The sequence below is a fragment of the Microtus oregoni genome, unplaced genomic scaffold (assembly GCF_018167655.1).
Source record: "Microtus oregoni isolate MIOR12 unplaced genomic scaffold, Mior012 000012F_ref0000307, whole genome shotgun sequence".
In the NCBI taxonomy this organism is placed as follows: Eukaryota; Metazoa; Chordata; class Mammalia; order Rodentia; family Cricetidae; genus Microtus; species Microtus oregoni.
In genome coordinates this window covers 53602038-53617645 of record NW_024543071.1, presented here as the reverse complement: position 1 = coordinate 53617645, position 15608 = coordinate 53602038, and the positions used below count along the sequence as shown (strand labels likewise).

General features: G+C 44.2%; 1 protein-coding gene across 4 annotated transcripts in view; it reads left to right on the top strand.

Annotated features, from left to right (window-relative positions):
* Kmt5b (lysine methyltransferase 5B) overlaps positions 1–13144 on the top strand; it is a 49413-nt gene extending 36269 nt beyond the window's left edge. For 3 of the 4 annotated variants that reach the window (XM_041660902.1, XM_041660900.1, XM_041660899.1), the window contains 3 exons: positions 2196–2392; positions 8986–10388; positions 10903–13144. In XM_041660902.1, coding sequence (XP_041516836.1) covers positions 2196–2392; positions 8986–10388; positions 10903–11028 — 1726 coding nt within the window. In that variant the 3' untranslated portion in view covers positions 11029–13144. Of the gene's footprint in view, positions 1–2195; positions 2393–8985 lie in introns of all 4 variants that reach the window. The other variant, XM_041660901.1, reaches the window with a different exon arrangement.
* Positions 13145–15608: the final 2464 nt, after the last annotated feature.

Sequence of the window (15608 nt, the reverse complement as noted above, 5' to 3'; positions counted from 1 at the left end):
CACAAATGGAACCCTGTCTCCAAAACCAAAAATCTGAGTAAAAAGAATTGTGATGTTAAGCTGTTATGGTATAGGTACCGTTCTTTTCATGATAAATTGTGTGAGGCATTATATTTGGAATTGACCAAAACTATTTTAAAGGTTATAAAATAGTATATATAGTGACAACCAAGTCAAAAAAAATCTAAAGAACATTAGGGGAAGCCAGGCATAGTAGCTTATGCCTATAATCTCAGTACTTTGGAGACTGAGGCAGATGCATTAGAAAAAAATTCAAGGTAAGCCTAGGTTACATAGCAAGCTGTCTTCCAAAAACGAACATGAAAGAAACCTAGTCCCCAGCACCAAACAACAATCAAAAAAGGTTAGGGGAGCAGTTGATACAGGGCTGTGTAGAGCACAGGAAACACTGGAAAGATCCCAGAGTTGTATTAGGGGTTGGTGTGGTGGCACATGCCTGTAATCCCAGCACTCAGAAGGTGAGGCAGGAAGATCTTAAGTTCTGGTCATTCTTGGTTCATAGACCATATGAGACCCTATTTTTTTAATTAAAAAAAAAAGCTAGGTAGATAGTAAAGATTATTTTTTATAAAGCGAGTGATCAAACGATTTATTACTTAGGAATAGACAATAGCCAACAGAGTTCTAAAACAAGCAAGTGTGTATGGCATCTTAGTGCACATGGGAAGAGAGTGCTGCTTGTCCTCCTGGAGAGAGTAAGTTAAACTCCAAAATAAAGTTTAAAAACAATATAAAATGATTAGGAAAATGCCTTCCTAGGAGCTTAAGAGACGGCTCAATGGGGGCTGGAGAGATGGCTCAGCGGTTAAGAGCATTGCCTGCTCTTCCAAAGGTCCTGAGTTCAATTCCCGGCCACTACATGGTGGCTGACAACCATCTGTAATGATGTCTGGTGCCCTCTTCTGGCCTGCAGGCATACATGCAGACAGAATATTGTATACATAATAAGTAAATAAATAAATTTAAAAAGAGAGAGAGACGGCTCAAAATTCAAGAGCATGTATTATTCTTCAGAGAACCCAAGTTTAGTTCCTAACACCCATGTAGGGCTGTTCCTGCTACTACAGGGGAACTGCCTCCTCCTTTGTCCTCCGAGGGTGTGTGCATTCATATGTATGCACATAATTAAAAAGAAAATAAATCTTTACCAAAAAATTATCTGAGCTAAGCATGGTGACACACACTTTTAATCCTAATACCCAGAAGGCAGAGGCAGGCAGATCTCATGTGCATTAGAGGCCAGCCTGGCCTACATAGACAGATCTTGTCTCAAAAAAGAAAAAAAAAACAAAAAAACAGTTTCTATCTAACTTTAGGGTTTTGAAGATCTTGATAACATTAGTAAATCAAAAAAATGCTTGAATGACCAGATTCTAGTCAAAGAGATACCTGACCAACTGAGTGCGTACTGCTCTTTCCAAAGGACCCAAGTTCCAGTACCAGCCCCTGTGTCAGGCAGCACAACCCTCAGTAACTCCAGCTCCAGAGGATCTGTTGCCACTTCTGGCCTCTCTAGGCATCTGTGTGAGCATATATGTGAGCGTGAGCACTTGCATGTGCATACACACATTAGTTACCACAGAACATTGAAAACGCTCATGCATGTTCTATGGAAGTGTGAGCTTTCAAAACATGTTCATTGCAGGCTTACACAGAAACACATATGATACAAGAAAATTAAAGTGCTGGGTAAAATGGTAGTGTGGTATCTTAGTTTTGCTTGAAAAGAAATATAAATGAAGAATTGGCTACATAGTATATCTACAGATACAGGTCCACAGGCAGCTAATGAATGATTGAGACATTCATTGTAAGTATAGTTTTAAAAGTGGTTTTGGCCTGCTGGAGTGATGGTTCAATAGTTAAGACCACTGACAACTCTTCCAGAAACACACATGGCAGCTCACAACTGTCTATAACTCCAGTTCAAGGGGACCTGAAACCCATGATGAAATACTAATGCACATAAAATAAAATTAAAAAAAAATTTAAAGTGTTTGTGGTAGATACATGCTAGATCTCCCTGAGAACTCTAGAGCTGGTAGTTGTCTTGTGGTTGAGGTCTCAGCAGTTCATCTCAGCCCTAGACCTGATGTGCCCAAGTACCCTCAGCAGCCAAGCTTGTTTTAAGTAGTCTGCTCCATTTATTTGACCTTTGCTGTTTTCTCTTTCAGACGGGGAACTGGTGCTTTTAAATCCAGAGTAGGACTGCCTGCGCCTGCTCCTGTTATCAATAGCAAATACGGACTCAGAGAAACAGATAAACGCTTAAATAGGCTTAAAAAGTTAGGGGACAGCAGCAAAAATTCAGACAGTCAGTCTGTCAGCTCTAACACTGACGCAGACACCACTCAGGAAAAAGACAATGCAAGTAAGTAAGGGAGCTTTACCATAAGGTGCTGGTTACAGTCTTCATTGCTCACAAAGCATGCTTCAGTAGTTTTGAAGCTCTAAATACTGATAGAACTGGGACTTGAGGCTTCAGCTGCACTGCAAATAATAGAAATGCTTTGAGTCCATAGCAGTTTGTGTCCACTCCACATTCAGGGCCAACCTCTATATGTATTTTTGAATACTTGGTATTGAGTGTTGAAGTATTCAACATATGTTCCAGAACCATCATCTTTGAGGAACACATTTTCAACTCATCAGTGATGGTAAAATGGTGTGTTAGGCGCTGCAAGAGCTTGGCTAGTTATTCAGGCTGCTTATGTCCATCTCCAGCCAGTCTAGGAACAGGATGGACTCAGAGTTCATTATGCTTCAAGGCTTCTATCTTTTTACTACTTGCTTAGCTGTTTTTGAAGTGCATCAGCCTGGTTCACTATGCTCAGAAGGATGCCAGAGGAGTATTTTGATGTGGCTGTGCTGTGGGGTGTGTGATTACCACTGTAGGAAGTAGCAAGCCAGATGAAAATGAAAAGGAAGCAAGCTGTGAGCTGCCAGTTCTATGTTAGTGGAATTTCTCATAGAAACTGGGGTGGTAGTGAATAACAGAAAAAAGAAAAGAAAAGAAACGCTCCATAGACCAAAGACAGCACAGCAATTGTGGAGCTTGAAGTGTGGGACATCTGTGGCTGCTGTCCTTCATCTGGGTAACACTAGTGTTCTCTAGATGCCTCTACAACAGCATGTTCTCCTTCTGACGTGTCTCAACCAGAGTCGTCTGTGAGAAAGGTTTGCCTTGGTTGCCCAGAGTGCCTATTTCAGGACTCTAGTGTCCAGTGACTCTGAGCACGTAAGAGCCCCCTCAGGCACTGGGTGTTCCAGGATCTTCTCCATGCCTTCAGATGTTTTCAGTCCACACACGGGTACTACCTTCCCTTACAGAAAATTTTGAAGAAAGGGGACGGTGTCTCTATGATGGCAAGTGCCACTGTGTGGATATCTGAATCTTCTTGCTACTTGAAGTCCAAAGCCAGGCGTAGCCTCTAGTATAAAAGCAATAGTGTAGCTCAAATTCACACTTCTTAGCTGAGCCCAAAGTGAACAAAGAGGAGGTGTTAGTCTCTCATTCACTGTTGACTGTTGGTTCTATTAATAAAGGCAGTGTAATGAACTTTGTTTTCTTGAGTCTGGTTCCTTGAAGACACTGGAGGCTTGTGAAGCCCATTTCATAAATACTTACATGGAAACACTGAGGTGTATGCTGCCTTCCAGACAGCCACAAAGCTGCTCTCAGAGAATGGCTCTGATGAAGTGAGAGAGTTCCTGTGTTTTTGTGTATGAACTTGATCACTAGAATATACATTTTAAACTCAGCACACCATTTAGCTTAAATACGTAAGCTTTAAGTACTTAAATACAAATAGTTTCTGAAGGGGTTGTGTGTGCTGATATGTTACAACATGAGAAATATTTATTACTCAACCCAGTAGTTTTTGGAGAAGTACCAAGATGTGGGTGGTTCTGGACCCTCCTGGAGAGCTTATGCCTCCTCTCCAAGACAAGTGCAAAGTCACAGCTTTTTCTCAAGGGCAGAAAGACTGCATAGCACCTTTGAGCTGTAGTCTCAGCACTTTAGAATAGAAAGCTCACCCTTGCTAGTGGCTGCCTATGTTAGGTGATTGATTTGCAGCGTGAGTGGTAGAGTAAGCCAAAGCTGTCAGTGATCTGGAAGCATGGCACAGGGGTCAGAGGGAACAAGGCCTGGGTATTCTCTTTCCCACTCTCATGTCTGTCCATAAAGATGGTCCTACAGTGCTTAGGATTTTGATGACATCTAGAAGTATATGGGTCAGCCACATAGTGTGTCCCTTCACCCTCTACAACTATTGTGCATCAGATCATGTTCACATAAGTACTTCTCTATTTCTTACATACATTTTAACCGTTTCTTTTACTTTTTACTTTGTTTTGCCTGGAGAGTGGAGGCATGACCCATGGGTCACATGTGTGGAGGTTAGAGAATAAGTCAGTACTGTCCTTCTACTGTGTTGGTCCCAGTAATGGAGCTCAGGTTATCAGTTATCAGGCTTTGCCTGCACATGTGTGTACCTATTACATGTTGTTTTTTAAAAGACATGGTCTTACTAGATAGTCCAAACCATACACTCAAGTACTCCTGCCTCTCACCGTCTACGTGTTAGGGTTTAGAGATGCTGGTCCTCGCTCGCCTTTTTACACGTTTCCTTCAAGTCTGTGTTTGTGCTTATGCTTCATCTTGACCCTGTAACAAAGGGAGTGAAATAAAAACAGGCTGAGAAAAGCTAGTGAGCATCAGAACTTCCTCCTAGGCCTTCAGGCATACCTAGTGTGTAGCCAGGGACTGCTTTTGCCCTCCCTGCTTCTCTTTCCCCTGCCTTACCTAGCAATTTGGCAACATTGCTACCTAGGCATGAGGAAAACATTCTTGCTTGACACAAGGCTGAGATATGATGTCCTAAGAGCTTCAGCTTGGCTTTCTGCTTTAGCACCCAGGAGTGGAGGCAGCAAGAAATCCCATATCCAAAGTGAGTCTTCCAGTCTAAGCTCCAGTACCCTTTGGAGGATCCTGGATTTCCAGGCCTTGGTGACTCTGATAATGAATGATAAGCTGTGTGAAACACGAATACTCAAGCAGCACCCGAAGCTGTAGACAGTCACTGCCCAGGGCCCAGCAGACCAGCCAGTAGGGTGCGTTTGTGTGGGCTGAAGGAGCACCTGGCTGGCATGAAGGCAGCGCTGCCCCTTCTCTGTGACAGTGCTACCTCTAGTTGATGTGTACCGCTGCCAGGCCTGCCTTTCCATTCAGTCACTCACATCAGGCAAAGGGACTTGTGCCTGGAAAATAGGAGACTTTCAAGTGCTGCTGAGGGTTTTCTGTTTCCTAACTGAGACATGGCCCTTGTGACAACTTGACTCGCATGCACTGACAGTCTAGCTTGAGAGCTCAGGAGAGCACTGGTGTTCTTCTGTCATGTTTCTTCATGGTGCACACTAAGTGTCATACTTAGGGTTTAAATGACACCTTGGAGCCACCACAGTCAGTGGCCATACAATGTCTCCTGAGTTTGGACTGAAGCCATATTACAGTCAACATAATGGTGATCTGAAACTCAGGGTCTGGGGCCAGAACCAAGCCCAGGTCCCACTTCTTAGCAGATGGAGTTTTGGGACCTACCAGACCATGAGAGCTTGGTTCCTTCATAGGTGTGGTAAGAGCCCCTTTAGGTCTTCATATGACTTGTGCACAGTGTCTGGCATGTAGCAGGAGGAATGTACACCCCACCAAAGTTACCATCCGTGATATACACTTGGAGTTTATTGATCAAAAGAGAGTGGCTGGGCTGGAGAGATGGCTCAGAGGTTAAGAGCATTGCCTGCTCTTCCAAAGGTCCTGAGTTCAATCCCCAGCAACCACATGGTGGCTCACAACCATCTGTAATGAGGTCTGGTGCCCTCTTCTGGCCTGCAGACATATACACAGACAGAATATTGTATACATAATAAATAAATATATTAAAAAAAAAGAGAGAGTGGCTGCACCAAGGGCACGTCTGCCCTCAGTCTCAATACACTAAATTTGTCATTGTGGCTACCAGCTTCTTCCTCTAGCCTTACCATCACTGAATCTCCACCCCCCCCACTCACATACACACATGTGTCTGTATAGTGATTGGCCCCTGGCATTCTAGGAGAGTCTCGGGTACATTTCTCTGCTCATTTTTCTCTGGGAGCTTACCTTTTCACTGGGCTTTGGATGAGATGGTACTTTTCAAACAAATTGTGACAGACACATAAGGGCGTACCTACCAAAGTAATGTACCATCTAAGTGCAATCCATTTTGTGCTGGTTCAGGTCACAAACACAAGGACCCCTCTGTCAATGTTGCCCCTGCTATCAGCAGGGACCCTAAGGAAGGAGGAGGGGCTGACTCAGAATCACCTTAAAATGGAATTCAGCTAATGAATTAAATTTATTTCAGAGAGAGAAAGGGCTTTGGATGCCAAGAGTGCAGTCAGAAGATGCTCCCTAAATGATGAGCTGGCCAGGTGAAGCATGTCCACAGCGGAGGGACTCACATGCACATGCCCACAAGTTGAGGGCTTTAGTCAGAAAGCCTGTGGCTTCTGCAGATGGAGAGGATAAAGGATATGACTTAGCTGAAGATTTCAGGCTTTATTCTCAAGGCATTGGGTAGTGAAAAGGTTATGTTCCACAGTAACATGGGATAGTAGCCTACACGTCATTCTGGCTTCGGAGGAACGAGGGACAGGCAAGTGCCATGCACAGTCCAGACAGGAGGTAGTGGCATGCTAAACAGAGGCAGATGGGATTCCAGTGACACTGCAGGGGTGGATGGTGCTGCAGGACTGGCAAGTAATTGTATGAGAACAGTTTAAGAAGAGTCAAGGGTGGCCAACTTCTTGCTTGAGTCGTGGGCTGATGGTAGGCATCAACAAGGGGAGAAGCTGTCAGAGCTCTAGGGGACAGTGCAAGCCTGTCAGCTCTGGAGCAACTGCAGTCAGTTGTTAGCACTCTGGATCTGTGGTTCAGAAGAAAGGAACTAGAGGCTTGGAAACTGCCAGAATCTAAATGGTGGTAACTGACCAGGTGATACCTGTCACCTGGAAAAATATTGTCAAGGGGCTTGAGCTGGCAGGTGTCTGAAGAATGGCAGTTGGGTGGCCAGAGTCAAAGGAAGACCAGGAGCATATGCTCTTAGACAGCCCAGAGATGAAGATGGTCCATAGAAATGAAAAAGAGGACTGGAAAGTGAACACTGGTTTTTGTGCCGTGGTCCATCACACAAAGGCTGTCCCACTGGAGGGACAGAATCTGGACTATAGAGGGGTTCTGACAAGAGCGTGTCATGGATCCTGTTATTGTGTGGGTTGATTTCATTTTTAGAGCAACAGAGGGATGGGAAGGGAAAATGAAAGGCTAGAGACTGCAAAGCCTGGTCATGGATAGTCCTGCAAGAACCCATGTTTGGGAGATGCAGTCTCGGCTTGTGCCTGGAAGCAGCCAGAACATTAACGTGTTTAGATGGCTTGTCAGAATCATCTATTTGCTAAGTATTCCCTAAATATCCCATCTTTTAACACACACACATACACTCATCCATATATGAAAGAAAGCATGCAAATGTGTGCAGTTGTAGGACTTTCTGGTCTATAAGTCACTTAGCCTTGAGTGGAATCCCATCCAGACTTCATTACACAACTCTAGAAATAAGTCGTATCCTTGGCAGCAACCCACACAGATATGTGGATGCTTGGTCCACTCAGCAGCTCTCGTCACTGGTAACTCTGTTGGTTTGGGTAGGGTATGTTGTAGCTGCTGGCAAGTCAGTCCCTGAAATAGATAACCTTCTACTCCTGGTGGTTTATAATTTCAGAATGCTTGTTACACATTCTTGTACCTTTTTGTTGGTAAAGAGTACTGCTAGCTCCTTGCTTTGCTGTATGAGGAAAAGGAACAGTCTGTCCCTACAAACCGTTATTGAATAGACCCCATGCTTCTGGCTTTACCCTGTTTTTTTGTGAGGGTGCTGATCCCTTGGTCACCACAACTTCTCCGCTGACTAGTTTTAATAAAGGAGGATTTGTTTGCTTTTTAACTGTGGAACTAAAAAGTCATTAAAACAACTGACTAATGTAAAATTTCGTGATCACCTGGGAGGTAGACGACTATGGCAGCATGACCTTGGACCACATCCTCCTGAGAGGTACTCAGTGGTCACCTTAGGTTGTACAGCTTTTCTGTTTCGGAAGGAGGAAGTTAGATCCATTGTCCTGAGTTGCTTGTTGCCATCAGGGCTCTGCAGCTCTTGAGCCTAATAGTCGCCGGCTGTAGCTTCTTATCCTTAGAGGTGAGGGGAGCAAACAGCTTGATACTGTGCTTCCTTACTGACGTATGAGTATTGGAGGAGACAACGTACGCTTCTTAGAATCTTTTCACCTTACACCTAGAGTCCAGTGGTTAGTGGAGCTCATCTCTCTGCTGCTATACTGGCTAAGTAACGTACTGTAGGTAGAGTTAAATGGTGACTAAGAGTTCAGGAGAGAAGTCGGGTATTGCATCACACACCTGTGGCCTCAGCACCTGAGAGACAGAGGCAGGAGGATTGCTGTGAGTTGGGCCAGCCTGGTCTACCAAGTTCTATCAAGCCAAGATATACAATTATGATATACACAGACACATACATTCGTATAGAAAATGAAGGCAGAAACCATGGTTTTCATTTACCTTCCTTTCAAATCTTTTATGCAAGAGAACTACCTAGTCTGGAGCAGTAAGCCCTGACATGTGAGAGATGCCAGGAAGCAGCAGCCCGGGCCCTGTTGTCTGGTGTCCTTGAACCACAACAGAGGCACTGTAGGGAATGAGTCTGCCTGAGGGCCACCTTGCATGCCTGTGTGTCCGCAGTTTGTAGCCACTGGATTGTTTTGGGGATTGTTTAACCATGTCATGTTGTAGTACCAAGCTTGTTTCATTTTTTTTTTAATGTTTTTATTTTTGTCTTGTAAACTTCCCAGCTTCTAACCGAAAGTCTTCAGTCGGTGTAAAAAGGAGCAGCAAGAGCAGAACACTGACCAGGCAGTCCATGCCAAGAGCCCCGCCCGCTTCCAACTCTACCTCACCTAAGCTAGCGCACAGGAACAACTCCAGGGTACCAAAGAAATTAGGAAAGCCGGCAAAGCCTTTACTTTCCAAGATCAAACTGAGGAATCACTGCAAGCGACTGGACCAGAAGAGCACATCACGGAAGCTCGAGATGGGGAACTTAGTGCTAAAGGAGCCCAAAGTTGTGCTATATAAGAATTTGCCAATTAAGAAAGAGAAGGAGCCAGAGGGACCAGCGCATGCTGCAGTGGGGAGTGGGTGCTTGACTAGGCATGCTGCAAGAGAACACAGGCAGAACCCTGGCAGAGGTGCTCACTCGCAGGGCGACAGTTTGCCCTGCACCTACACAACCCGGCGCTCATTGAGGACAAGGACAGGTCTGAAGGAGACCACTGACATCAAGCTTGAACCAAGTCCCTTGGATGGCTATAAAAATGGCATTCTGGAACCTTGCCCAGACAGTGGCCAGCAGGTGACCCCAGAGGTGCTGGAAGAACTGGCTCCTGAGACTGCACACAGGGAGGAAGCTTCCCAGGAGTGTCCCAAGAGTGAGCCATGCCCTTCAAGAAAGAAATTTCGACAAGGGAAACCCATGAAACACTTAGCCAAGGCAGAGGACTGCAGTCTGGAGCCCAGCTTCCCTGGGAAAGATGGGCTGCCAGATTTGTCAGGGCCCCATCCTGACCAGGGTGAGCCCAGTGGCACCACTGGGGTACCTGTAAGCTACACAGACTCTGCTCCCTCACCTGTTGGCTGTTCCGTTGTCACATCCGACAGCTTCACAACAAAAGACAGCTTCAGAACTGCACAAAGTAAAAAGAAGCGGCGGGTCACCCGGTACGATGCACAGCTGATACTGGAGAACAGCTCTGGGATCCCCAAGCTGACGCTTCGCAGGCGGCACGATAGCAGCAGCAAGACAAACGACCACGAGAGCGATGGTGTGAACGCCTCTAAAATCAGCATCAAGCTCAGTAAAGACCATGAAAGTGACAGCAACCTCTATGTCGCCAAGCTCAGTAATGGGGTTAGCTCGGGGCCAGGTGGCAGCTCTACCAAGCTCAAAATCCAGCTCAAGCGGGATGAGGAGAGCAGGGGGCCATATGCAGAGGGGCTTCATGAGAACGGAGTGTGCTGCAGCAATCCCCTCTCCCTGCTGGAGTCCCAGATGGAAGTGGACGACTACAGTCAGTATGAGGAGGACAGCACAGATGACTCCTCGTCTTCTGAGGGGGAGGAGGACGAGGAGGACTGCGAGGACGACTTCGATGATGACTTCATCCCTCTTCCTCCCGCGAAGCGGCTGAGGCTAATTGTAGGTAAAGACTCCATAGATATCGACATTTCTTCAAGGAGAAGAGAAGATCAGTCTCTAAGGCTGAACGCATGAGCTCTCGCTCTGCAGTTGTCCTGGGGAAGTAAAAGTAATCCCAGCCACAGCTTCTCAGCGCAGCACTTCTGTGGTCTCTTCACCTGTAGGCGTAATACTGTAGAAAGTGTACAGCATCCCAACTCTTAAGTCTGATTTGTGCAAATTTTTATCGTACTTTTTAACTAGCCTTCTTATGTGCAATTCCGAGTTAGAGGGAAGCCCTGTTGTAGGACAGAGGCTCCAGCAGACTCTCCAGTGACAGCCGCTCTCCACACAGGACTTTGAGACACTAATGTGCTTACACCATGTTGTAACTTACCTGTAAGAGAAAGTGCCAGCCCTCTTCCATAGATGACTAAGCTGTAGTTAGGGCGGAGCAGAGCAGCCTCGTAGGAAGGGTTTCCAGCATCTGCTCGTTTCACCAGCAACGACCTCTGGCTTTTGGTTTATTTGCTAGATGTTTCTCCTTGGAGGTGTCGGTTTCACACTGTTTACCGGCCCAGGTGTCCTGTCCGTGGCCTTCGATATCACAGAGACCATTTGGCTGGAAGTCAGATTGATTTCTTTGAAGAAAAGAAACTAAATTAAAATGCAGTCTTCTGCGTGACAGCTCATTTTCAGTACATTATATGTACGAGGCTGGTGGTGTGCAGGATGAGTTTTCAGAGCAGCTTATTTATTGCTTGTCATGTAAATTAAAGACCGTGTATTTAACACTTTCCAATCCTTTTAGATAAAATTGTTCTTTGCAAGAATGATTGGTGCTTATTTTTTCAAACCTTTGCTGTGAACAGCGTGGCAACAGCAAGCAACGTTTGTCTGATGAACTTCAGCTATCTTAATTTGGGTCTTCAAGTTTCTGTTGCACTTGTAAAATGCTACAAGGAATATTAAAGAAATCTATTCACTTTAACTTATAATAGTTTATGAAATAAAAACATGAGTCACAGCTTTTGTTCTGTGGTAACCTATACAAACATTTGTCTTGGGGATTCAATGTAAAGAGCTGAAAATGATGTATATGTTGTAAATATTTGTGTGTTGTGAGAAATTTTTGTCATAAGAAATTAAAAGAACTTACCAGGAAGGTTTTTAAGTTTAGAAATATTCATGCCAATAAAATAGGAAATTATAAATATATAGTGTAAGCACTGCATCAGTGGACATTCTTGGCTTATGTTAGTTTATTATGAAAATATCAGATTTTTTTGATTATATTATCAGTCAGACAAAAAGAGAAGTCAGATTTAATTTGTTTTTGAAGCACTTTGAGAAGAAAAATTAATTTTAAGTAACTTAATGAGCAATTTTTGATTACTGCTTTATGTTCAGTACCAGGCTTATTTGTTTCTCTGGATTATTTTGCAAATCAAAGAATTTGAAACTATCAGTTTGTAGCAGGTGTTTGACACCAGTGGGTCTGTTTATTTACTGGGAAATGTGTAGGTGTCCTTTCAGATATACAGTGTTCCTGAACAACACAAGTTAACGGGACTCAGTGTTGAGCAGGTCAGAGGGGACCTGCAGGGAGTGAAAGGTCCCCACAGATTATCTCGGTGCCTCCCTGTTGCTGGTGATACCTACTAGTGTTCAGCTTGGGGACACTTGGATTCCTAAAACTGTGACCAGTAGGTTCCAGGTAGTGAGATCCGTGAGCACGTCTAGGATTCAGATGTCTTTGCTTCTGTGCATATGAGTGAGACTCCCTGCTATGGTCCTGTCAGTCTTGTCCTTGTTGCCAGGCAGTCTGACCCTCAGGCATCTCCCGTTTGGCAGCAGGAGGGAGACTGCGTGCCTGCATATATACACTACCTTTTGCTATAGCCATGAAATAGGGCAGCCCTGTGTCTCAGGACCTCCTGTCTCAAGGCACCGAGAGCACCTCCCATCTGTGTGAGAGCCCCGTGCCACCTCTAGGAAGCTGAAGGTGGGCTCAGGAGCCTGCACGGGGCAGCAGGTCACCCTCGTTCCCGAACGTTCACTGGGCTATTTGGAGAGGCTCAGAGACTAAATCCTCCCCTTTCCTTGAAATCCAACAATAGACATTTCAGGAATTTCAGTCTTAAAGAAAAGGTAACAAAATATCACATTTCTCACTTTCTCCATTTTTAAGCTTAATTTTAGTAACTTATTTATGATGTTTATTTTAGTTTTGTGGCCTCATCTTTGGAGGCTGACCTTCCCATGGGTCTAAGAGCAGTGACGTGTTGAGGAGTTGCTGCCTCTCAGGAGTCGTATGCACAAGCATTCAGCAGAGCTGCTGATGCCTTCTAGGGAACTTTATTTCCGTTTCTCAAGGCAGGGGCCTCGGACTGTTCTCTATCTGCTGTAGAACTTCACTGTGGGGTGCCAGCACCCACATGCTTGACCAGTCTGGAAGAGGTCACACTCAATAAAACTCTCAGCTTGAGCTTATGCAATGATTGGTAACGTTTTTGGCAATTGTAAGAATTAGGAAATGATCCTAGAAATATATGTAAAGTATTCAATTTTCAATCATTTTTCAAATTACTGTTTTAAATTGTTTTGCTGAGTTGTAATACTTTTGAGATACAATGTATTCCTTGTACTGAAAGAATGAAAAGGACTTTTTCAGCATTTGAGGTAAGTTCTTTAACGTTTCATTAAAAACATTTTTTACAGATCTTTTGTACATGCACTTGCAGTATTGAGGTTAATCATTTTAATAAATTCGGAAATTAAAATGATTTCGTCAGTGTTCACTGTATCTTGAGGAGAAAAGTGAGTCTTCCACCAGATACTTACAGGAAGCAGTTTCTGAGTTGAAGAGAGCCATTATAGCACACCTTTAATCCCAGAACATGGGAGGTAGGCTCAGACAGATCTCTGTGAGTTCTAGGACAGCCAGGACTGACAGAGAAACTCTCTCAAAAATAACTCTGGTGGCCGTGTGTGCACAGTGACTCCCAGAGTGGAGGGCAGCCTGTTTCCCCACAGGAAGACTGCTTTCAGCATCCAGACCCACATGCTTTGCCCTCAGCGTGACACTGGAAGCCTTCCACCACCCAGCTAGCTTGCGCCAAGTCGCCCAGAAACCTTTCAGCTCCTCAGTTCTGTGTCACTAGTGTGCAGCTCACTGCCAGACTGGGGTACAAAGATACTGCCAGGCTCCAGGACGTCTATGGTCCCTGCAAGAGGGCAAGTGAGCTCTTGGCATGCATGAAAAGACTTCAGCCTTCCTCCCTAGTATTCCAGAGCATGTGGATGTTGTTTAGAAATAGATTCCAAACGGAGAACAACAGAAGGTCAGGTGTATAAATGACCACCGACCCTCTCCCCACCTCTGCCACACTCACCCTCCAAGATCAGTGAGCTTATATATAACCCAAACAGTCAATCTAGGACAGGTTACGAGATGACTTGACACACTATGAGAATTACTCTGTGCGTGTCATCAGATCTTGGAGTTTCCTGCTTAGGCACAGGCATGGTAGATGGGGCTGGCCCAACAAACACAGTCTGCTCTGCTGAAAGGAAACTGCTTTGCTGGGCCACATGGGCAGGTGCCCCAGTCTGAGACCTGAACAGGCATGTGTTACATGAGCCCACAGAATCTGTTAAAAGGATCTAAAATTTTATTTAGATACAAGATAGGAATAAACACTGATACAGAACAGATTAGGTGCTGCGATCCAGCTGCTATATCCTGCCATTCTGCCCAGGAATCAACTGCTCCTTGCTCTGGCTCCAACCACCAAAGAGAGAGCTAGAGCAAGAGAGCACATGACCCCCTTCCCTCAGCTCTTACGTGGTTATGTATGTAGACAAGATCACGCCCTAGGGCTTGCTGCCCCAAAAGCCCTTAGCTAAATGAGTTGAAATTCCACATCCCCCCCCCCTTTTTTTTTCAAAATAGGAAGGTTCTAATCCTAACATAAAACTATGTACCATGAGAACAACTATCAAGTTTTGTACAGAAGAAAGAAATAAATGAAACTACAACCAACAAGAACATCAAGCAAGAAACACAGACTGTGTTTAGGCTATAGGTAATTGACAAATTATAGAGATTATTCCAATAGCTGTCCTATCCTGGAAGGCCTAAGTCTTATCCCTAATAGGCCCTAACTAAGATATAAGAGGATGGTAACTGTAACTATTTAGTCTTCCACCCCATCAAAGACCTGAGAAGGAAAATAATATTACCCGAGTAAGTAGAAAGTACAAGCAAATGAACTCCAAAAGATGCAAGAAATGAGACAAACTGCTGGCTGCCTGGACAGTCACCCAATGTTTCTCTGTAACATTGGGGCAACCAATTTTGGCTATAGGCCTAGAATATCTGACAGACTATTTTCAGCAATAGGAAAATTTGAAAGACTGTCCTACCCTGTCTTGGCACTAGTTTAGCAGTTGCTTGTCTGGATTGGATAGCATGCTGTCAGCAGTAAAGGCAAGTGAAGTTCTTTGCCTGGTAGGCCAGTTTTGCCAAGAAGAAAACAAGCTCCATATGGAGCGTCTTCAGTGCTCACCATTCATTCAAGAGTAGATCAGTGCTGCCAGGAGCAGTTGTTTCTCATGTAAACAGAATTCTAAGTTATTAAAACATTTAAATGCCATTATCTGATAGACCTTTGAAGTATTTGAGGATTACCTATCTATATAGAATATGTCATTGTGCATCTAGAAAGCCTAACATAAGTATGGCAGATATGGGTGACTATTAGCTTGTAATACTTAATAACATAGATCTTAAAGACTAAACTTGCACATTATAAAAATAATCTGTAAACAGATATACAGTATATTTCTATTGTCAGTTTCGAGGACAATGACCTCAAAACTGACAATAGAAATGTATAGTGCAATATGACAAAAAATATTCTTAATTTGTGTTAATATATATAATATAAAATATCCTAAACAAGTAAAACATATATAATATGACAAAAATAATTTTGTTTGATTTTCCAAGAGAGGGTTTCTCTGTGTGATAGCCCTGGCTATCCTGGAGTTTGCTTTGTAGATCAGGCTGGCCTTGAACTCACAGAGATTCAACTGCCTCTACCTCCCAAGTGCTGGCATAGTATGCTTAGAATTGCTTCCTGCTGTCTGTGGGTGACTATCTCTATGGGATCCTGTAAAAAACTAAAGCAATGGTTAAACCTCATGAGGACTAGCTGTAACATTTGTAGCCAGTCT